Source organism: Aquarana catesbeiana, linkage group LG09 (genome assembly GCF_042186555.1).
Source record: "Aquarana catesbeiana isolate 2022-GZ linkage group LG09, ASM4218655v1, whole genome shotgun sequence".
Taxonomy (NCBI): domain Eukaryota; kingdom Metazoa; phylum Chordata; class Amphibia; order Anura; family Ranidae; genus Aquarana; species Aquarana catesbeiana.
This window is the reverse complement of record NC_133332.1, coordinates 62,762,898-62,787,169: the sequence shown is the minus strand read 5'-3', so window position 1 is coordinate 62,787,169 and position 24,272 is coordinate 62,762,898. Positions and strand designations below refer to the sequence as shown.

Below are 24,272 nucleotides of genomic sequence, written 5' to 3'. Positions count from 1 at the left end.
AACTTATTTATTTTGGGTCTACTTTAGTTTTATCTGAGTGTCGCTTTCTGGGGTTTCCCCACAGGCTGGTGGGTGCTCTCGGTTTGTACCCTGAATGGTGGGGGGTTGTGTTCATACCTTGGAAGGGGTACGTGTGGTGTTTTAGTGTTTTACTTTTTTATTGGTTTTACAAAGTTTGACAAATATTGGAAGACACTATTACAGTTGCAAAGATTGCATAATAGATTAGTAAAATGGGGAAATCCCAAAGTATGTGTGGCAATGAGCATTTATGCATGCAACCTCACCAACATTTATCATCATCCAGGTTCACAAATTTGTGCATTTGGACAGGGGTTAGTGTAAGTGTGGTGTTTTTTTTTTTCTCTCCTGCTGTCTTGGACAGGAATATTTGATGGTATTGATGAACATATGTACATTTGTATTATGTGTTTCTTCTTTTTTCTTTTGGACATTGTCATTGTGTATTCCATATGTTTTCTTTCAGTACAAGTTTACTACAACGATGAACTTCACTGCAAAAATAGCATTGATGGTCCTGATTAAGCGGGTAAACCTGTGAAATTATCTCTACCATTATGTTATGCCTCCTCTTTTGTTTTTAATTTAATTACTGTACATGCCCAGTGTAAATTTTATACTTGACCCTATGTAATAATACTTGTTTGATTTTTACTTGTGATCCATATTTGCTTTCTCTCTCCTGGAGACATGTATAAAGTTCCACCTATTTACTTTTCCTTTTTCTGCTTTGCAGGGAACCCCACTCTCATAAATATTCCCATAAGAGTGTTAGCAACCTTGTCTGCATGAGGGAGGATAATACCATAGTCTCTGGGTATCATTGACATAGTCCACTATTGTCAAGATATCTTGTTTACCTGAACTGCTTGGGATGGCTAGTGGCCCAATGATATCTATCCCCACCCTCTTAAAAGGTTCAACAATTACAGACATAGATTGTAATAGAGCCATATGAATACCTGCCTTGCCAACCTGCTGGAAGGTAACACAGGAATGAAGGTAGTTGGTCCTATTGATTCCCCACAAGTTACCTGCTAAGAGAAATTTGTGTGTCACCTACAAAAATTGTTCGCTATATTTTTTGGGTACAATGAGCTGCCTTTTGACCATGTCAGCCTGATTGCCTTCTGTCGGCAAATTCTCCATGTACAGCTTTCCATAGTCCTAGTAAAAAATGTTGTTTCTCTCCTTCTACTGAGATACTCCAGGTGGTCAGATGCCCAAGTGTTTATGTAGGTATCAGCTATTCCTGCTACCATTTTGGCAGACTCAGACTTGCACTCCTTCACAAACTGCACGACTTCTGTGGGACCTAGATCATCAGGCTCTCCAGGGACTCATGTGAATCTTTTTTTAGTTCTTTAGTCCGCTGCTGGAATATGGCGCATAGGCCTTAATCAGCCATGATTATGGCCTCAATGGCCGAAATGCATTGGATTCTTTTTGTCTGTATTCCCCTGTACTTGATAAAGTATAACCACTTTGCTGATCTGTACTGTTGCATCCTCTTGTGGATTGTACAGACCCGTGTTTTGTTCTTTTGCATATATTGTGGCCCATTCCAAATTATTGGGCTGCCTTAACAGAACACACAAAATACTGCATGTTAATTTGAATATGATAACGCACCACCAGGGAACAACATAGAGTGAAGGGGGCAATAGACGGACATAAAAAGCCTAATCTTAATACAATATATCGATAGTTTACAACATGGGGATCATTTTACCTATTATAATCTGCAATACTAGGTATAGTCGTGTTTTAAGCTAAATGTACATTTAGAAGAGAGAACTGCATTTGCATTTTTTGTTTAGCGTTTAAGGATTTTGTTTAATTCACAAACAATTTCAGCCATCATTCAAAAAACCAAGACAATGTATAGAATAAACCAAGCATGTTAGCAGAATTTAATCTATAATATTGATATATTATATAATCTATAATATATCAAAAAATACATTTGCATAGATGGACCAAACTATGGAGTAACTGAAAGACCCTGCGGTCTACAGGAATAACAAACAAACTTCTTTAAATGCTCACTTTTATTTATTTTATGCCATAAAGCTGCAGAAAATTTCAGGAAGGAATTACAATAATAAATCACGTGCAAATATATGGTTGATAATGTAAATCACATTATATGTTCTACTGATTTATCTATATATTAATGACTGTTATGTGCTATAATGGCTGTTGTTTTCATCAGTTGTAGCCAATGAGAGCTAAAAAGTATAGTTATAGGGCAAATATGGGCAAAGCAATAAATTATGTTTGACGCAGTAGATTTTGTAAAACTGGAGAGTGCAAAATCTGGTGCAGCTGTGTATGGTAGCCAATCAGCTTCTAACTTCAGCTTGTTCCGGTAAGATTTGACAAACCTGGAAGCTGATTGGTTTCTATGCAGAGCTGCCCCAGATTTTGCACTTTCCAGTTTTACTAAATCAACCCCAGCATATCCCTAGTATTAACAAAGAAGGTTTTGTGTTTCTAAATCCACCTGTAATGCCGCGTACACACGATCGGGATTTTGGTCGGAAAAAGATATGATGGCTTTTACGCTAAAGCTTGTCTTGCATACACACGGTCACACAAAAGTTCTCTGAACTTTCGACCGTCAAGAACGCGGTGACGTACAACACTACGACGAGCCGAGAAAATTAAGTTCAATGCTTCTGCGCATGCGTCAAATTGTTTCCGACCATGCGTGATTTTTTGCACGTCCGAATTGCATACAGACAATCGCTTTTTCAGATAGGAACTTTTTCCGACTGAAAAATAGAGAACACGCTCTCAGTCTTTTGCTGACCGGAATTCCACCAGCAAAAGTCCCATGGAGCATACACACGGTCGCACCAAAAGCTCACATCGGTCTTTTGCTGGCGGCATTTACGATCATTTGCACGGGGCATAACAGTTTTATTCTCTGTTGGTCCTGCCAGTACTAGACTGTTGTTTTTCCACTATCTGCAACAATGCAATCTTTTTGCACTGTAAAATGTACAGGGGGGTTGTCTATTGTTATTTTTCCACTATCTATAACAGGCCAAGCTGCAACAGTTCTCAGCTTTTAATTGTATGGCTTAAACCTTTACCACAAAAGAAAAAGAAACTGTTGCAGTAACTTCTTAAAAACGTGTTAGCTGGACTTCCGCTTTAATTTGTTCTCCTTTCCCTTAAAGTAATTATAAAAGGTTCATCTTTTTAATTTTTTAAATAACAAACATGTTATACTTACCTGCTCTGTGCAAGGGTTTTGCACAGAGCGGCCCTGATCCTCCTTTTCTGGGGTCCCGCCGTGGTGCTCCTGGCTCCTTCTCTTCATCGGGTGCCCCCATGGAGAGCCGCTTTCCATTGGAGCACCTGTGCGGGTGCGCTCCTGAGTCCTGTTGCTGCGTCCTTTGACACAGACAGCAGGACTCGCCCCCCCCCCACACACACACACACACACACACACACACACACACACACTCCCGTGTCACTGGATTTGATTGACAGCAGTGGGAGTCAATGGCTCTTGCTGCTATCAATCTATACAATGAGAACCCGAGGCAGCGGCTGGAGCTGCTGTGCTCGTCCCTGTCACTGAAATGATCGGGCTCAGGTAAGAAAGAGGGGGGCTCTGGGGGGCAGCTGCAGCACAGAAGGTTTTTCACCTTAATGCATAGAATGCATTACTGTGAAAAACAGGAAGGTTTACAACATCTTTAAAGTATTAAACCCTCTGGATTTTTAGCAAAACACATTGAGCACAAAAAAGAAGCACTCCTAAGTAAACTATTTGTTATAACTCATAGCCTAACACTTGCTGACTCCTGCTTTCTAAGTGTTGATTCCCTGAACTTCTGGTCTTTAGAGGAAACAGTTAACAGTGCACAGTGCAGTCTCCAGCCAGTCTGTTAGCTTGGAGAAAGGAGGGGGTAGGGGCAAGGGAGCTCCTTGCCATCCTAGGCTACAGGGTTGTGTGTTACTGTGGAAGAAGACAATGTAGGTAGAAACAGCTCTAGTCCCTGTATACAAGGGTGACTCCATAGGATACAAAAGAAAGGAACCACCCTGAAACAAGGCAGTGGTCATGGCCCCAGCTTATACTGGAACATAGGCAAGGTTTAGAATCACCTAAAGTGTAACTAAAGGCATACTTTTTCTTCTTCTTTTTTTTTGCATAGAGTAAAGGGGAGCTATAACCCCAGCTTTTTTTGCCATCTTTGTCCCATTTGGGAGATTTCCCTTCACTTCCTGTGTTTTATAGCCAACACAGGAGAGGAAATCCCTCAAAAGGAAATGTTACCAGGGCCACCAGAACTAATGTCCCTATTATAAGATTTCCCCTCTATTAGTGTTCTGAGGTCAAAACAACATTTGAGATTTTATTTTACTGTTAGTTATATCAGTAAACAGGACAAATAGAGAGGATGAATCTCCCTAACAGGGATACAGACAGACAATAAAACCCGACAGGTGTTCTAATCCCTGTCCGTGCTATCAAAAATGAAAAAAAAAAAATAATACATTTTGCCTTTAGTTACACTTTAATACCACTTTAAAGTAAATTTAAAGCTACATATCTATCTAAGATTATCCTGTTCACAAGGCAGCATCATATAATTAAGTGTTCATTTTTGTATTTCTGTATTTTAATGGAACATTGTGGTTACCCAGATTCTTGGTAAATTTTTATTTTAATGTTAACTTGCCTTTTTATCTAGAACCTGAATTTCAGTTGCTATGCAACTGAAGAAAACGATGGCACCCAAAGAATACAATAGACTGTGAATATTTTGAATAGCCAGGTGCTTTTCACTTATTGTGGAATCTCATGGTCCCCTTTGACAGGTTGTGTACTGCAACACTGTTTTTTAAAACAATGGAATGTACCCCAAAACAGAAAACCAAATTAACTAATCATAATAAACTTTTATCAGTTTAGAGCAGGTAGAAGAGTAATTAGATAGATAGATAGATAGATAGATAGATAGATAGATAGATAGATAGATAGATAGATAGATAGATAGGTGTTAGGTTGCTATCACATATTGCACTTTAATACTTTTATTAAATAAAAGAAAATTGGGTAGCTCTCTTTAAGATTATTTTTTAAGCTAGCCATTCTATTCAATATTAGGGCACATTGGCACATGTTAAACATTTTATTTGTTTGGCAAGAAAGTGAGGTCATAGGTGAACAGGAAGCCCTCACTGTACATGTAGAGCTTGTGGTCATTTGGGTTGTAGGACAGACTATGCATTGTATCCATCATCTTCTCAATGGGGATACTCAGATTCTCTTCCTTACCAGTTTTAGTGTCATACATGTAGAAGATCTCCTCCATTTTTGTTCTGTAGATTCTTGTAGCATACAAGACCCCACAGACCATGAAAGCATTGGTGACACCTGGCTTGTAAAGTGAGGTGGACCAGGTTTGCTTTACTTCCAATGTGTTAGCAACAAGTTTACTAATAACAATTTTCCCACCCTCTTTTTCAGTAGCATAAATGACCCAAAGACCCTCTTCATCAGCCGCAAGATCGATGTCCTGCCAAGGTGTGGATGAATAGGAGAAGCGGTTGTTGTAAGTTGCATCTCTTAGTGCCAATCGCTCCACTACATTAGTTTTCATGTTGCTTTTGCAAAGATTATTGGAATTGTGACAATTATAATACATTGTATTGTTGTACATAATCATTCCAGCACCTTGCCCGTAATTGGAACCAATAAGGTTTGCTGATGCTGTGTATTTGTAGAGCAGGAGGTCATTATAAGAAGCATATCTGTATATATAATTCATCGTGCGAATGTCAGTAGATAATGGAGCAACCCAAAAAGTGTTCTGATCAGCTCCCAATAATGAATCTTTTCCCCATCCTCCTGATTTGTAGCTTGCACCAAGCAAATTCTGCTGCACTACATATGGTTTACTGATATTTACAATGTGTCCATGGTCACAAGTACCTGTGAAACATAAAAAGTCATTGTAAAATATAAATGAAGTATTTTTTAATTCGAACACCTGGGAGTAAAAATCAGTGTTCGCTCTAAACATTGCATATATAAAACAGAAATGTTATTGAGTTCTACAAATAGGCAAAAAAGTTATATGGCACCCTACACTTTCCAGCCTGAAAGTTCTCTAAAAGTTGCTATGTAACTCCAAGATAGCTCAGGATCTTTATTGGTGAGATATCTGAGTTCCTGAGTGTCCACACTTTGTGGCCATAATAGGGGGGGGGGGGGGGGGCACCCTATCTCTACTATTTTATTAAGAATGCAAGAGAAAGAGCTGGAACACACAAGAATGGGCATGACTTTCACAGATCTCGGGTGAACTATGTAACAGTTGGAAATAAGGATAACTATCACTGTTAAAGCAGCATCCAAGCCATATAAAAAGTCAGGGGATGACTTAGCCAATTAACTACCTATAACCAAAATCTTAGTTTTCAATGGACAGACCCTTAAAGATCTAGCAACTTGAGCTCATATTTACATGCCTAAATCTTTGAAAATTATGCTCTACTTGCATGATCCTATCTTTCATAGGTAAACAGGTACTGAAGAAAAAAGATATAATCTGGTGTTTCATGCATTTGATATTGTTCAGTCATTGAACTCCTGCCAAATACTCATCCTGTGTATGACTAATTAATGTATGCTGAAAGAATCTCTTTTAGTCATGGGAAGACACCAAAGCTATTTCTAAAACTATCTTCTGCTGCTGTGGTGCACGGTCAATCCTCATTAACTTATATGGGTTTATTTTTCAAGCCCCTCCTGCATCAGGAGATAGCTGGATTTTAGTGAAAATTTGGGATTTTACTCATCCCAAACCTGTGAAATGGTCATCATCAAGATTATTTGTGTCTGCACAATTCCAACTTGTTTTTCTTGATTTTCTTAGGTACCTTTAAAGTCCTTTAGTTTTTCCTTTTGGTTAGGGAACTTTACCCCCAATGAGGATTATATTTGTAGAATGCCTCCTATTTTGTTGTTTGGTGACATGTATGCTTATCTATTCACAGCTCCGAAAGAGCAGGGAGAGGACATGGATAGATGAGTATTTATAGAACAGTAAGTATGAACATTATTGCCACACTGGAATAAAAGGTTCAAGGGAAATCTGTACATCTAGCCAATGCATTGTAAGGGCTTGCTAAAAGAATACTAAACAATTTAAAGCGGGGCTCTACCAAAAAGGGGACGTTCCAATTTAAAGACTCATCCCCCGAACCTCTTGAAGAATTGGCACTTTTGAGGAGGGGGGGAGCGGTTACTCGATTACCTCGCTCCCAGTTCCAATCTCTCTGCCTAGGCGGTCAAAAACCGAAGTTCTCCTCTCCCCCCGCAGTCTTCTGGGACATTGACATGTCCCAGAAGACTGCATTGACCAGTTACGATGTGCAGCGCTACTCACGCCTGCACAGTTGGCACCTGGCTGTGAAGCCGCAAACTGTCACAGCCGGGTGCCCATAGTGAAGATGCCGGCACTGAGGAATGAAGATAGCAGGTGCAACCAACTGGGGTGAGCACACCGCTGGATCATGGGACAGGTAAGTGGGTATTTTTTAAAAGTCAGCAGCTACAGTTTTTGTAGCTGCTGGCTTTTATTTTTTTCACAGGTGACTGGAACTCCGCTTTAAAGACTTTAAATATTGGTAGATTATCAGAATGTATAGAAAACTTGATGTACACCAGTCAAGAAGCTGGTTGTTGCAGCACTGTCTGAAGTCCATCTCTTGATATTCTACTTTTAACAAAGATAGGCCTATCTCCTCACCGTGTCCCGGAGGTGACATCATCTCTGGCTCCCTGTGCATCCCAGGCTCCAGGAAGCGTCGGAAACCACTGGCACGGCCCATTTGAGTACCCACCGCAGAAGCCATTTGGATATACCCTTCCCGCAGATGCCATATGCACTTTGTGCTCTATGCCTACTTACATTTTACTTTTGTGAGTACCTTTATTCTACATAGTTACATAGTTACATAGTAGGTGAGGTTGAAAAAAGACACAAGTCCATCAAGTCCAACCTATGCGTGTGATACATGTGTATTAAACTCACTAACTTACTACGCTCAGATTGGCGCCTGTGCTTTTTCCTCAGTTGTTCCAGAAGCTGCTTCTTGCTTTTCACTGGGCTGCCTCTCAAGGTATTTTTGCATGGACCCCATGGTAGATCACGGTCTGGGCTTGCTGACTGCCATTCCAGAGCATCAAACAGAGTGCAATGCAGAGGGACTGGTTGTAAAGTTGGAGATGTAGTAGGGAGCAAGAGCCGTATAAAGCCTCCTCTGTAGTGCTGGCTCCTGTCCCATGCAGAGTGACACCTGTCAGCAGGAGTTATACGCCCTGTCATGGTTGGTGGGTGTAGCACCTTCCAAGCATCATCCATACAAGTGAATGAGGCCACTCTGTAAGTGTCCTGCAACCTTGTGCAGTACAGCAAACAAGGGGTTAAAGCAGGCAGTGTTGTTTTGCTTTCTCACCACCTGCTGTAACCCCTTGGACCCCGCAGCAGCATGCACTTGTGGAGCACTTGCAGAGTGGTCCCATTTACTTGCATGCTTTGTTTTTGGCAGGCAGAAGCACCCACCAAAAGCAACAGGGGGCTTAATTCCTGCTGTGGAATATGTACACTTTTGGCTGCTTGGGGAAGGGATTGGGTGTAACGCAACTGCAGGGTTTTACCACCTCCCAACTTTACATGTGAACGAGCCCTAAGGGTGCCGCTGCTGAATGCAACTAAGGGCTCATTCACAAGTGCAGCAGGAACTGCTGCTCCTCTGAAAAACAAAGTTAGTGTGTTTGACAGGTGGTGAGGAGGCGATTTGTTGCCTCCTCACCATCCTATTTAAACCAATGTTTGTCGTGAAATGCACATGATTGCGACGCGATAGTACGGCAATTAGGTGTTAAATCAGGTGTGAGGAGGTGACACTGTGTGACACTGTGCTGCCTGTCCATACGGGGCGCAGGGGCACCACCCCCCTAATCCTTGCGCCCAGCCCCTATTCTACATACAGGGCACCGGACGCATGGATTCCAAAGGTTTTTTTTTTTAGATACATTTTTTAGAAGCTATTTGGCTTCAAAAAAGGCTTGGCTCCGGGCGCAGTGCTGTGACAATGGCAAATTTAATATTCGCTATTGTCTTCCTGATTCTGCTCCTGGCCAATCAGGAACCCATCACCCTATTGGCCAAGAGGAGAAGCGATCCTATTGGCTGCTGAGGAGGAGGAAGGGGAACCCACCAAAGCTGAGGAGGAGGAGACGCAGGGTGAAGCCGCCGCTCGGAGGAAGCACTGCCCGTGACCTAGATGGGGTAAGTGTGGGGCTGGTGACCAACCGACCAACTGACCGGGGGGATGGCAGCAGCCACCACTGGTGCCCGGTGATCTTTGACTTCTCTCATGTTGTTCAGGTAGATCTCTACCCCTTAAGCTTGCCTACCCCTGCTGTAATCTATTAACCTGTAGACATTGTTATGACCTACCGTAGTGTGCTGGAGGAAGGGACGGCAGATTTGGTTTAGAGTTGTTTTGCTGACACTCTTCCAGCCGTTTCTGTAGTTCTGCAATCTCCCGTCTGATCACCAGGACATTGTTATTATCATAGACCTCCAGCTGACTAACCATGACTGAAATGTTGCTGATCTATCAAAGAAAGAAAAATAAAGCTGGTGGAATGTTCTTTGGATCTTCTTAACTGCATGGTTAATGCATTTGATCATGAAGTTGAAAATAAACTATACTGATTTTGGGTCAGCTTTATTTATACTTTTTCCATTAATTATATAAAATCTTAATTTTACATATAGTCATTTAATACAGGGCACAACTAAAGCCGTTTGCATTCAGAGAGTTTCTCTCTAACTAAAAATTCCACAGGGCTGCCCAAGAATAGAGGGTAGGAAGGGGGATTAAGTCACAATACAATATTAAAAGAAAATCAACCAGGCAGGGGTGGACTTGATCAGGGTGTACATGTATCCCCAAACATTGCCACCATGTCCACCTACATCTGTACTGGTGTCATTTGCTTTTGTTTTGTATCTATTTCTGCATGCTGTTAATTTTATGGTTTTACACCAGTAGTTCTCAACTCCTGTCCTCAGGACCCACTAACAGGCCAGTTTTGCAAGCTAACTCAAACACATCACAGGTGATATAAGTTGCTGCTCAGTGATTGCAGTATTATAGTCTGCATCTCCAAAAGGTAATACTTAATATCTGGCCTGTTAATGGGTCCTGAAGACAGAAGTTGAGAACCACTGCTTTACACTGTTGCATTTTGGTTCCTCTCCTCTTTTTAGAGCTTGTGGTTATGCCATGAGTTGGACACGATTTGATGCCCTCAGTTGAGGGGACAAACAGTATGTAACCTAGCTAATAGGGATGAGCCGAACACCCCCCGGTTCGGTTCGCACCAGAACCCGCGAACGGACCGAAAGTTCGCACGAACGTTAGAACCCCATTGACGTCTATGGGACTCGAACGTTCGAAATCAAAAGTGCTCATTTTAAAGGCTAATTTGCATGGTATTGTCCTAAAAAGGGTTTGGGGACCCGGGTCCTACCCCAGGGGACATGTATCAATGCAAAAAAAACTTTTAAAAACGGCCGTTTTTTCGGGAGCAGTGATTTTAATGATGCTTAAAGTAAAAAAAAAAAAAGTGAAATATTCCTTTAAATATCGTACCTGGGGGGTGTCTATAGTATGCCTGTAAAGTGACGCGTGTTTCCCATGTTTAGAACAGTCCCTGCACCAAATGTCATTTTTAAAGGAAAAAATCTCATTTAAAACTGCTTGCGGGTTTAATGTCATGTCGGGTCATGGCAATATGGATGAAAATCAGTGAGACAAACGGCATGGGTACCCCCCAGTCCATTACCAGGCCCTTTGGGTCTTGTATGGATATTAAGGGGAACCCCGCACCCAAATTAAAATAAGGAAAGGTGTGGGGCCACCAGGCCCTATATACTCTGAACAGCAGTATACAGGCGGTGCAAACAAGACAGGGACTGTAGGTTTGTTGTTAAGTAGAATCTGTTTGTAATTTTGAACATTTTTAACGTGTTTAGCTCCAGCCAAAAAATCTTTTCTAAGCTTTTTGGAAAACATAGGGAAGGGTTATCACCCCTGTGACATTTGTTTTGCTGTCTTTCCTCCTCTTCAGAAGATTTCACCTCACTTTTTTGTCCCAATGAAAAATGTTTTTTGAAAATTTGGTTTTTTTTGTGGAACAAGGATTGGAAAGCATCAGTGGAAAGGAGAAATTGTTTTCCCATATTAACTCTTACAGGAGAGAATTTCCCTTCCTAGGGGTAGATTTCATCTCACTTCCTGTTGTCTCCTTCCGTTTGCAAGTAGGAGTCGTTTGTAAGTTAGATGTTTGAAAGTAGGGTCCTGCCCTATATACTCAGCAGAAATTTGGGCCTTAGGTGTTGCTGTGGCCACAACACTGTAAGCCCTCACAGGGCCCTGCTGTGAAATATTAGATCAAGAATTGTAATTACATGCCCCTGTTGAACAGGAGCTGAAAAATTAGGCCTTAGGCACTGGTGCTGGTGCCACAACACTGCAACCCCTCACAGACACTCTAGTTGGAACGCAGGAACGAGCCCTGCTGCAAATTATTGCTTCAAAAATTGTAATTACACGCCCCTGTTAGACAGGGGCAGAAAAATTGGGCCTTAGGCACTGGTGCTGGTGCCACAACACTGCAACCCCTCACAGACACTCTAGTTGGAACGCAGGAACGAGCCCTGCTGCAAAGTATTGCATCAAAAATTGTAATTACACGCCCCTGTTAGACAGGGGCAGAAAAATTGGGCCTTAGGCACTGGTGCTGGTGCCACAACACTGCAACCCCTCACAGACACTCTAGTTGGAACGCAGGAACGAGCCCTGCTGCAAAGTATTGCATCAAAAATTGTAATTACACGCCCCTGTTAGACAGGGGCAGAAAAATTGGGCCCTAGGCACTGGTGCTGGTGCCACAACACTGCAACCCCTCACAGACACTCTAGTTGGAATGCAGGAACGAGCCCTGCTGCAAAGTATTACATCAAAAATTGTAATTACACGCCCCTGTTAAACAGGGGCTGAAAAATTGTGCCTTAGGCACTGGTGGTGGCGCCCAGAACCAAAAATGTTCTTACAAGCTATCAGCGTGATGATTGAGGAGGAAGAGGATAATTACTCAGGGATAGTCACTCAGCATCAGCATAGGCAGTCTTTGAAGGGATCTGAGATTTCAAAAAAAATTATTCGGTTACATCAGCATCAGGTGCTTGGTAGCTGGTGGTGATCCAAGACTCATTCATTTTTATGAAGGTCAGCCGATCGACCGAGTCGGTGGACAGACGCACCCTGTGATCGGTTACCACGCCTCCAGCAGCACTGAATGTGCGTTCCGAAAGAACGCTGTATGCAGGACAGGCCAGTAGCTCAATTGCATACTGTGCAAGCTCTGGCCAGTGATCCATCCTCAAGACCCAGTAACCCAGAGGATTTTCGGTGGGAAAGGTGTCCAAGTCTGATCTTGCCCCTAGGTATTCCTGCACCATGTAAAACAGACGCTGGCGATGGTTGCTGGAACCGATCATACCTTGGGGCTGCGGACCAAAAAATTGTCTGAACGCATCGGTCAGACGGCCACCTTCTCCACCGCTCCTTCTTTGACTGACCGAAGCCTCAGCAACACGTTGTCCAGAAACAGGAGTTTGTAACCTCCCAGTCTCTGGGAACGCGTTGCACAGACCTTTCTGCAAGGCCTCCCGAAGATGTTTCATCCTCTGCTCCCTCTGCGATGGCAAGATAAGGTCCGCAACCTTACCCTTGTAACGTGGATCAAGGAGGGTTGCCAGCCAGTATTGGTCCTTCTCCTTGATACCACGAATACGAGGATCCTTACGCAGGCTTTGCAGGATCAGGGAGGCCATGCAGCGTAGGTTTGCTGAGGCATTCGGTCCGGAGTCCTCTGGGTCACTAAGAACGACATGGTCCGCAGCCACCTCCTCCCAGCCACGTACAAGTCCATGTGTTTCTTGGGACTGATCCCTTAAAGACTGCTGCTGATGCTGAGTGCCAGGCTCCACCTCCATACTGACACAATCTTCCTCCTCCTCCTCTTCCTCCTCGTCCTCTTCCTGTGTGATCGGCGGGCACGCAGGAACACTGTCTGGATAAAGGGGGCCTTGAGAGCTAAGGAAGTCCTCCTCTTCCTGCCTCTGTTCTGCCTCAAGTGCCCTGTCCATTATTCCACGCAGCGTGTGCTCCAACAGGTGGACAAGGGGGACAGTGTCACTGATGCATGCACTGTCACTGCTCACCATCCTCGTGGCCTCCTCGAATGGTGACAGGACAGTGCATGCATCCCTGATCATGGCCCACTGGCGTGGGGAAAAAAAAACAAGCTCCCCTGACCCTGTCCTGGTGCCATAGTCGCACAGGTACTCATTGATGGCCCTCTGCTGCGTGTGCAGCCGCTGCAGCATGGCCAACGTTGAGTTCCACCTGGTGGGCATGTCACAGATTAGGCGGTTCTTGGGCAGGTTAAACTCCTTTTGGAGGTCCGTCAGCCGAGCACTGGCATTATATGACCGGCGGAAATGCACACAGACTTTCCTGGCCTGCCTCAGGACATCCTGTAAGCCCGGGTACCTGCCCAAGAACCGCTGCACCACCAAGTTAAGGACGTGAGCCAAACAGGGCACATGGGTCATTTGTCCCTGTCGGAGGGCAGAGAGGAGGTTGGTGCCATTGTCGCAAACCACCATTCCTGCCTTAAGTTGGCGTGGCGTCAACCACCTCTGAACCTGCCCCTGCAGAGCTGACAGAACCTCTGCCCCAGTGTGGCTCCTGTCCCCCAAGCACACCAGCTCAAGCACCGCATGGCATCTTTTGGCCTGCGTACTTGCGTAGCCCCTTGAACGCCTACGGAGCACCGCTGGTTCCGAGGAAGAGGCCATGGAGGAAGAAGAAGAGGAGGGGGTGGAGGAGAGAGGTGTGTCACAATCAGCATTTTGGAGGCGTGGTGGCGGAACAACCTCCAACACTACTGCACCTTGTCCTGCATCCTTCCCAGCTGCCAGCAGAGTCACCCAATGCGCCGTGAAACTTAGGTAACGTCCCTGTCCATGCCTGCTGGACCATGAGTCAGCGGTAATATGCACCTTACCGCTGACCGCCCTGTCCAGCGAGGCATGGACATTGCCTTCCACATGCCGGTAGAGAGCCGGAATCGCCTTCCGTGAGAAAAAGTGGCGTTTGGGTACCTGCCACTGAGGAACCGCACATTCCACAAACTCACGGAAGGGGGCAGAGTCTACCAACTGAAAAGGCAGCAGTTGAAGTGCTAGCAATTTTGCCAAGCTAGCATTCAACCGCTGGGCATGTGGATGGCTGGGAGCAAACTTCTTTCGGCGGTGCAGCAGCTGGGGCAGGGAAATTTGCCTGGTACAATCTGACGTCGGTGTACCAAAAGCAGATTGCCCACAAGTACTTGGCTGTGACACACCTAATTCTACACCTTCATTCCTCTCACTGCAGGTCTCAGAGAGGACTGAAGGTCTAGTGGGGTTGGAAATCTCAGCTGATGAGGAGCAAGGAGAGATCCTCTTTGTTCTTTGGTGTGGGTCTTTTAGATACGCTTGCCAACGAACTGCATGGCAGGTCAACATATGTCTGGTCAAGCATGTGGTACCCAAGCGGGAGATATTTTGGCCACGCGAGATACGCTTGAGACATATGTTGCAAATAGCAGCGGTGCGATCTGATGCACTCGTCTCAAAAAAGGCCCACACCAAAGAACTTTTTGAATAACGCGCAGAGACTGCAGCGCCCTGCACATGTGGAGCTTTGGGGTGTGATGCAGTCAATGTGCTGCCCTTAGGCTGGCCCCTGGAGGGCATCCTGCCTCGTTGGTGATGTGCTGCCGCCTCCTCCTCCTCCTCCTCTTTCTCCTCCTCCTCCTCCTCTCTCCTATCAGGCACCCACGTTGAGTCAGTGACCTCATCATCCCCTCCCTCCTCATCACTGGAGCAAACCTGGCAGTATGCTGCAGCAGGGGGAGCATGACTGCCAGATTGCTGTCCTTCTTGGGCACCCCCTCTGTCCGCGCTCATGTTACTGCCTTCATCGAGCTCAGTATCGTCATCAGAGCCTTCCAAACGCTGGGCATCCTCCTGGAGCATGTACCCAACACTGTGGTCAAACAGTTCGAGGGAATCCTCATGAGGACATGGTGGAGCTAGGGAAGGAGTCACTGATGACATTGAGCTGAGGGAAGAGGCCGCTGCTTTGCCAGACAAAGCACCCTGGGCATGGGTGAGAGAGGATGAGGAGGATGAGGACGGCTTGGTCATCCACTCGACCAAGTCTTCCGCATGTTGCGGCTCAACATGGCCAGCTGCCGAAAAAAAGGCCAAGCGTGTCCCATGGCCACGTGCTGATGAGGATGCACCGTCTCCACGACCAGCACTAGACACAGAGCCTGCTTGCCCTCTCTTATTGGCTTGTGACTGTCTGCCTCTCCTTCTTGGCCTTCCAGACATACTAATGGCCTGTAGCTGCACTAAGCTGGGATAGAACACCTGTAATTTTCTTCAAGTAGCTTTATATACTGTAACCAGACAAGCCTGCCTGTCAGTAGGAAGATAACAGGAACGGATCTAGCTGAACACTGTGAGCAGGACGCACTGTACTAAATGTAAATAGTCTAGCTGCCTGACCGTGGTACTAATAGGATCAAATAGAACACCTGTAATTTTCTTCAGGTAGCTTTATATACTGTAACCAGACAAGCCTGCCGGTCAGTAGGAATTTAACAGGAACGGATCTAGCTGAACACTGTGAGCAGGACGCACTGCACTAAATGTAAATAGCAGGAACGGATCTAGCTGAACACTGTGAGCAGGACGCACTGCACTAAATGTAAATAGTCTAGAAGATAACAGGAACGGATCTAGCTGAACACTGTGAGCAGGACGCACTGCACTAAATGTAAATAGTCTAGAAGATAACAGGAACGGATCTAGCTGAACACTGTGAGCAGGACGCACTGCACTAAATGTAAATAGTCTAGAAGATAACAGGAACGGATCTAGCTGAACACTGTGAGCAGGACGCACTGCACTAAATGTAAATAGCAGGAACGGATCTAGCTGAACACTGTGAGCAGGACGCACTGCACTAAATGTAAATAGTCTAGAAGATAACAGGAACGGATCTAGCTGAACACTGTGAGCAGGACGCACTGCACTAAATGTAAATAGCAGGAACGGCTCTAGCTGAACACTGTGCGCAGGACGCACTGCACTAAATGTAAATAGCAGGAACGGATCTAGCTGAACACTGTGAGCAGGACGCACTGCACTAAATGTAAATAGCAGGAACGGATCTAGCTGAACACTGTGAGCAGGACGCACTGCACTAAATGTAAATAGCAGGAACGGATCTAGCTGAACACTGTGAGCAGGACGCACTGCACTAAATGTAAATAGCAGGAACGGATCTAGCTGAACACTGTGAGCAGGACGCACTGCACTAAATGTAAATTGCAGGAACGGATCTAGCTGAACACTGTGAGCAGGACGCACTGCACTAAATGTAAATAGTCTAGAAGATAACAGGAACGGATCTAGCTGAACACTGTGAGCAGGACGCACTGCACTAAATGTAAATAGCAGGAACGGATCTAGCTGAACACTGTGAGCAGGACGCACTGCACTAAATGTAAATAGCAGGAACGGATCTAGCTGAACACTGTGAGCAGGACGCACTGCACTAAATGTAAATAGCAGGAACGGATCTAGCTGAACACTGTGAGCAGGACGCACTGCACTAAATGTAAATTGCAGGAACGGATCTAGCTGAACACTGTGAGCAGGACGCACTGCACTAAATGTAAATAGTCTAGAAGATAACAGGAACGGATCTAGCTGAACACTGTGAGCAGGACGCACTGCACTAAATGTAAATAGTCTAGAAGATAACAGGAACGGATCTAGCTGAACACTGTGAGCAGGACGCACTGCACTAAATGTAAATAGCAGGAACGGATCTAGCTGAACACTGTGAGCAGGACGCACTGCATTAAATGTAAATAGTCTAGATAGAAGATAACAGGAACGGATCTAGCTAAACTGAATACAGTGTATATATATATATGCAACACCTGGGATGCATATATATACACAATACACTGTAAGTGCAGCTAACTGACTGACTGTTCTGCCTAATCTATCTAACTCAAATCAAATGACACTCTCTCTCTCTCTCTCTCTCTATCTCTCAGCACACCGGAACACACACTACACAGGGCCGCCGTGCAGGCGGCCTTATATAGTGTGGGGTGTGTACTAAATCCCCTGAGCCATAATTGGCCAAAGCCACCAATGCACTGCGATGCCGCAGTGAATTATGGGCCGTGACGCGCCACACGAATTTAGCGCGAACGGCCCATAACGTTCGCAATTCGGCGAACGATCGAACAGCCGATGTTCGAGTCGAACATGGGTTCGACTCGAACACGAAGCTCATCCCTACTAGCTAATATATTTTAGTTGAGGTAGAAAACAGAAGGTGGGTGCTAGCTCTTATGTGTGTGGATTGGCATTGTGAAATAGAAGAAATCCAATACTTAGATTACTTTAGAAGTTTCATTTTCAATTGAGACATATTTCAGGTATTACTCTGCACTACAAGAACTATGTTTTTTACTTGTTTTTGGCTATAGCATCCTTGATTTCATTGAATCAAATTATCACTAATGTTTTATTTTCAGAACTAGGTCAAATTAAATGTTTGTAATGCTTGCAATCACCTTTGGCCATTTTTTACACAATTGTTTATATTTTTTATTGTATATATAGATCAATGATGAATTGAAATGTATGTATTATATAGCTGACTATTGCAACTCCCTTCTCATTGGCTTACCTTTACATAATCTATCACCTCTTCAATCCATCATGAATGCCGCTGCCAGACTCATCCACCTTACCAATCGCTCTGTGTCTGTCACTCCTCTCTGTCAATCCCTCCATAGGCTTCCGCTCGGCCAAAGAATTAAATTCAAAATTCTAACAACTACGTACAAAGCCATCCACAATTTTGCCCCCAGCTACATCACTAGCTTAGTCTCTAAATACTAACCTACTAGTTCTCTTCATTCCTCTCAAGACCTCCTGCTCTCTAGCTCCCTCATCACCTCCTCCCATACTCGCCTCCAGGACTTTTCCAAAGCCTCTCCAATCCTGTGGAATGCCTAACCCCAATCTGTCCGCTTATCTCCTACTCTATTAGCTTTTAGACGATCCCTGAAAACTCTTCTCTTCAGAGAAGCCTACCCTACCCACACTTAACAACTGTATTTTCATTTTTTCCATCAGCTCATCCCCCACAGTTATTACCTTTGTTTCCACTTGACCCTCTCTTCTAGATTGTAAGCTATAACGAACAGGGCCCTCTGATCCCTCCTGTATTGATTTGTATTGTAATTGTACTGTCTGCCCCATGTTGTAAAGCGCTGCTTTAACTGTTGGCGCTATATAAATCCTGTATAATAATAATAATAATAGCACTAATGTATAGAGTTTATGTATATATTATGTATACATTTTTCCACCTTAGGAAGGGAATTAAACTAATTGCCATTAATAATCTGTTAATTATTATAAGCATTATTTCTCTCACCTCCTGGTAGAGAGTGTCCACAATCACATTTGAGCCATTTAATGAGGTTTTCAACTGCAGTATGATGTTCTCCATCTCTTTGATCTCTAGCTTGATGAGCTCGAAGTCCAGCTCAGTGTAGGAGAGACCTCCTTTCTCCATTGCCTCCACACGTCTGGTTAGGCCCTTCAACTGCTCCATGTAGACAATCACTGTGCTCTCATAGCTGTGGATCTTTAAAAACATTCTCCATATTTACTTTATTATTTTGTGTAACTTTCACTTATTCAAGAGTGGTTTTGGAAAATGCTATTCATATCAGCTTCTGCCCCTAAAGACGCTTAAAGTATAATGTTTCAAACATGCTTATTCAGGCATCCATGCAAGGCCAGTTTGGTCAAAATCTAGTATGTTACTGGATTTATTCACTCAAAGGATAAACTACACAAACAGAGAGAGAACATATAGGTGTTTATATAATAAAGAGAAATAGGCTGTTCACTTTGCAAGTGAAGTTGCACTTTGCAAGGGACTTTTCTCCAGTGCTTATTAAATGTGGTAAGTTTCACTTTGCAAAAAAATATTGAATCACAATCAAATAAAAAGAAAAACAGAGTTTTTGCTTGCACGTGATTGGATGATGGAAGTCAGCAGAGCATCACCTCAAATGTTAAGGTCTTGGAAAAATGACCTTGCAAAGTGAGCAGTCATTTGCCTTGAAGTGATTGTAAAGTCTCGATTTTTATTTATTTTTTTTAAACAACAAACATGTTATACTTACCTCCTCTGTGTAGTGGTTTTGCACAGGGCAGCCTGGATCCTCCTCTTCTTGGGTGCCTCTTCGCTGCTCCTGGCCCCTCCCTCCTGTCGAGTGCCCCCACAGCAAGCAGCTTGCTATGGGGGCAAAATTAATGTAAAACACTGCGCTAACTAGTAAAGCAAATGGAAGCTGCTGCATACAGTCTGACAAAAACAATGAACTAATATGTGAAAAAATGCAGCGCATGTGCAAAGGAAATAATGGATGTAAAGACAAAAAAGATATGCCTCCACGTAGTGCAGATAAAAGGGGTGTTTTTATTGGTAAAAACAGCCATATACAAATAAAATTGTGATCACGAGAATTAAAAGCAAATACAAATGGGCAACATGGAGAGTGGTGTATGGGCCCATACACCACTCTCCATGTTGCCCATTTGTATTTGCTTTTAATTCTCGTGATCACAATTTTATTTGTATATGGCTGTTTTTACCAATAAAAACACCCCTTTTATCTGCACTACGTGGAGGCATATCTTTTTTATCTCTGCTCCTTAAAGGTCTTTCTGGACTCCCCTGATCCACGTCGGCCGTCCCCTGTGAGGACTCATCTGGTCGTTTTCGGAGATCCACGCAGACCGCAACTCAGAGGATTTGATGGTCCAGACCTTCCACTCCACGTCATTGTTGACAAAAGGCGCATGCGATTCCCTGTCGCTGACATGGGAGTCCACGGGATCCGGTAAGAGTCTTTTTTGCATTTCTGTTTATCGATTCATCCTGCGAAGTGGTCGGTTCATGATACAAGGTGACTTCTGACAATCATCAGATTACCACCATCCCCTGAAGTACCTTCATCTCCTGAGGAGTTGGACATTTACACCCTTTCATGGACATTATGTTCAATTCACTTTTTGCTATGGGGGCACCCAAGCTGAGCTGCAGCTCCATGTGTCCATTCAGACATGGAGCTGCTGTTCGGCCCATCTCCCTCTCTCCCCTGATTGGCTAACTGACTTTGATTGACAGCCGCGGGAGCCAATGGCGCTGTTGCTGTGTCTCAGCAAATCAGGGGGGAGAGTCTCAGATGTCCAAGGGACACGTGGACATTGCTGGAGAGAGATGGGGCTCAGGTAAGTATTAGGGGGTGCTGGGGAGGCTGCTACACACAGAAGGCTTTTTATCGTTATGCATAGAATGCATTACGATTAAAATCCTTCTGCCTTTACAACTCCTTTAATTAAATCAATCCAATATTATCTATGAAAACAGGGCAGCTCTGTTGCCTGGAACTGATTGCATGTTCCAAATGCTACAAGGCTATGGTATTAAAGATTGAATATGTGCAGTATATTTATATTCAAAACTGGTGTCCACACTCTTTCATTAATTAAAATTTTTAACCAGAATAAACTTGGAAGAGCGTTTTCAGTTTTCATCAAAAAATCCACAACAAGATGAATATTTGACACGTATTACCTTAGTGATTTTTTCATTGACAATTATGGTCAGGTTACGGTTTGCTATTTCCAAGCTCTCCATATGATCTACTGGAAAGTTGGAATTTAGGTGGATGACAGAGCAATGACAGACCCCATATGCATCCAGAGATCCAGTGGAGTTCTGAATCTGTTAAAGGACAAAACTATTAGGTTATGGAAAAGACTTAAGCTAGTAAAGAAAACACTAAACAAAACTTTTACATCATCTAATATGTTAATACATTCAGAATTAATAAATTAAACCTATTAAAACTTGTCTGTCTATCCATCTATTGTTGGTAAAGTGTATCAGAAATTGATTGTGCCTGTTTTGCAGATGCTGTTTAAAGAAAATTTGTATTAAACATGGGCAGCGTGCAATTTCTGACCTCTGCTAGGTGCCTGGCTGTCTTGCTTATTAAATTACTTGAATATTTTAGGTTACTGACTGGAATGAGTATGCAGATCCGGAGTTCTGACTTTTCTTCAACTTGCTGCAACCTTGTTCTTAGTCAATGACTCAGAAACCTTTGGAACCAGAAAGAGGCAGGGAACTAGCATTTTCAGTAGATAATCCAATCAGGTCCACCTGTCAGTGTTTAAGGTGAACCTGATCAGATGGTCCATTAAGCCTTATGTACAGTTCAGTAAAAAAACAGAAAAGGACTGCATCATTCCTTTTTTTGCGGACCGGATTGGAGGTAGCCTGATATAAACAGACAGTGGAGTCCATTTACATCTGGCCACCTACAGAGCTGACAGGGATCTGCCCAAGTCCTCTCTGCAGAAACTGAACCAGCATGGATGTAACATTCAACTTGTTTGGCTCCGATCAGCAGGGGAACTGTGAGCAGATCCCCTGCTGATTGGAGCTGACTGCTCCATGTCAGAGGAGCCTAGAATTAAATTGCCTGAAAATTTGCTCAATCTTTGGAATGCTACTGGAATGTAGGTTATACATGTTCCTGTTTTGAAAAGATATTTTGACTTTCAAATGGGTTTGGTTGATCAATTTTTTATGCTCGCCATTCAGATAGAAAATCTGTTAATCTAAGCAAGTAAAATACTGGATTAGATTACATGCTATGAGGTCAATCACTGTGGGGCTGAGCAGGAATTATAACTATTGCTTAGAGTTGTAATCACCGAAATTTCTAAATATGGGAGACTTATGACTGAGTATTGCAGGAAAGTAAAACTGTCTTGATGAGTTCTTAAAAATATCAGTTGCCTGTCATGCACATTGAACGGTTCTTAATACTTTCTGAGGAACTGAAGTAAGGAAACATGCAGATTTCGAATCACACAACTCCTGCTCTGCATGCTTGTTCCGGTTGATGATCTCAAAAGTACTAATGTATTGGATCATTAGGATGGATGACATCTAGGAAACTAATATTTTCATAAATAGAAAGTCAGCAATGGTATCCTTCATACTCCTAACATAAGTTAGTAAAAATAGAATTATACTTCCTGTCCCACTTCCAAATCTGCTAGGATATACCTAGGATGATGGAAGCCTGACTTTGTCCTTCAAGAACCCCTGACTGAATGGCAACATCTCATTCAAAAGTATTGTAAAATTCTGGTAATTTAGATAATATAACATTTTTTAAACAAGAAGCATGTCAATTACCATTATTGTGTCAAGAATCAGATTTTCCTTCTAGCCTTACTATGTGCCCACTGTGAATGGAGATACGCAAAATAACTTACCAGACTGGCTGCCTGATTTTGGTAAATTCTCAAGAATAATATAATCAGTGGGAACATGGTGATGTTCTTGTCTTCTATGCTGAGACCTCAACCAGTACACCTATATATGGTGAGATAGAGCCACACCCCTTAACTGTCATATTGTGTAAGGATGGTATTTTGTTTCTTTGCCAAAACCATGACAGATTAGTAAGGGTTCTTAACTAAAAGTAGCACAGACTTCAGATTGCAAAAACATTGTCCATGGTATATCAGACCACTGTTTATGTGATGGCACCAAGATAGTTGGGGTATTCAACCCCGCCAGGTAAAAATTGGAAGTTGTTGAGAGAATGCCTTGCTAATTAAATATACATATATATACATATATATATATATATATATATATATATATATATATATATACTCAGTATCTCACAAAAGTGAGTACACCCCTCATATTTTTTCAATTTTTTGTTATATCTTTTCATGTGACAAAGCTGAAGAAATTACACTTTGCTACAATGTAAAGTAGTGAGTGCACAGCCTGTATAACAGTGTCAATTTGCTGTCCCCTCAAAATAACTCAACACACAGACATTAATGTCTAAACCACTGGCAACAAAAGTGAGTACACCCCTAAGTGAAAATTTTCAAATTGGGCGCAATTATCAATTTTCCCTCTCCGGTGTCATGTGACTCGTTAGTGTTACAAGGCCTCAGGTGTAAATGGGGAGCAGGGAACAGGTGTGTTAAATTTGGTGTTATCGCCCTCACTCTCTCATACTGGTCACTAGAAAGTTCAACATGGCATCTCATCTCATGGCAAATAACTCTCTGAGGATTTGAAAAAAGAAGAATTGTTGCTCTACATAAAGATGGCATAGGATATAAGAAGACCCTGAAACTGAGCTGCAGCACGGTGGCCAAGACCATACAGTGGTTTAACAGGACAGGTACCACTCAGAACAGGCCTTGCCAAGGTCGACCAAAGAAGTTGAGTGCACGTGCTCAGTGTCATACCTAGAGGTTGTCTTTGGGAAATAGACGTATGAGTGCTACTAGCATTGCTGCAGAGGTTAAAGGGGTGGGGGTCAGCCTGTCAGTGCTCAGACCATATGCCACACACTGCATCAAATAGGTCTGCATGGCTATTGTCCCAGAAGGAAGCCTCTTCTAAAGATGATGCACAAGAAAGCCCACAAACAGTTTGCTGAAGACAAGCAGACTAAGGACATGAATTACTGGAACCTTGTCCTGTGTCTGATGAGACCAAGATAAACTTATTTGGTTCAGATTGTGTCAAGCGTGTGTGGCGGCAACCAGGCAACCAGGTTCGCACCAGAACCCGCGAACGGACCGAAAGTTCGCACGAACGTTAGAACCCCATTGACGTCTATGGGACTCGAACGTTCGAAATCAAAAGTCCTCATTTTAAAGGCTAATTTGCATGGTATTGTCCTCAAAAGGGTTTGGGGACCCGGGTCCTACCCCAGGGGACATGTATCAATGCAAAAAAATTTTTTAAAACGGCCGTTTTTTCGGGAGCAGTGATTTTAATGATGCTTAAAGTAAAAAAAAAAAGTGAAATATTCCTTTAAATATCGTACCTGGGGGGTGTCTATAGTATGCCTG

The 24,272-nt window shown here is 43.4% G+C and overlaps 1 protein-coding gene across 1 annotated transcript; it reads right to left on the bottom strand.

The window, feature by feature from the left end:
- Positions 1 to 5,094: 5,094 nt before the first annotated feature.
- Positions 5,095 to 22,760, bottom strand: LOC141107734 (olfactomedin-4-like). Its single transcript, XM_073598660.1, has 5 exons — positions 22,659 to 22,760; positions 20,941 to 21,090; positions 18,724 to 18,936; positions 9,519 to 9,678; positions 5,095 to 5,980 (listed from the first exon to the last, which is right to left on the bottom strand). Exons 1-5 carry the CDS (start codon positions 22,713 to 22,715, stop codon positions 5,178 to 5,180), a joined length of 1,383 nt encoding a protein of 460 aa, XP_073454761.1. The 5' UTR covers positions 22,716 to 22,760; the 3' UTR covers positions 5,095 to 5,177.
- Between the last annotated feature and the right edge of the window lie 1,512 nt (positions 22,761 to 24,272).

Coding starts and splice junctions, on each gene's coding strand:
- LOC141107734 (XM_073598660.1), bottom strand. CDS start 22,715: ATGTTCCCACTGATTATATTATTCTTGAGAATTTACCAAAATCAGGCA. Junction 21,091..22,658: donor AAAATCAGGCAGCCAGTCTG/GTAAGTTATTTT, acceptor GTCCTTTAACAG/ATTCAGAACTCCACTGGATC. Junction 9,679..18,723: donor TGGACACTCTCTACCAGGAG/GTGAGAGAAATA, acceptor TTTCTTTGATAG/ATCAGCAACATTTCAGTCAT.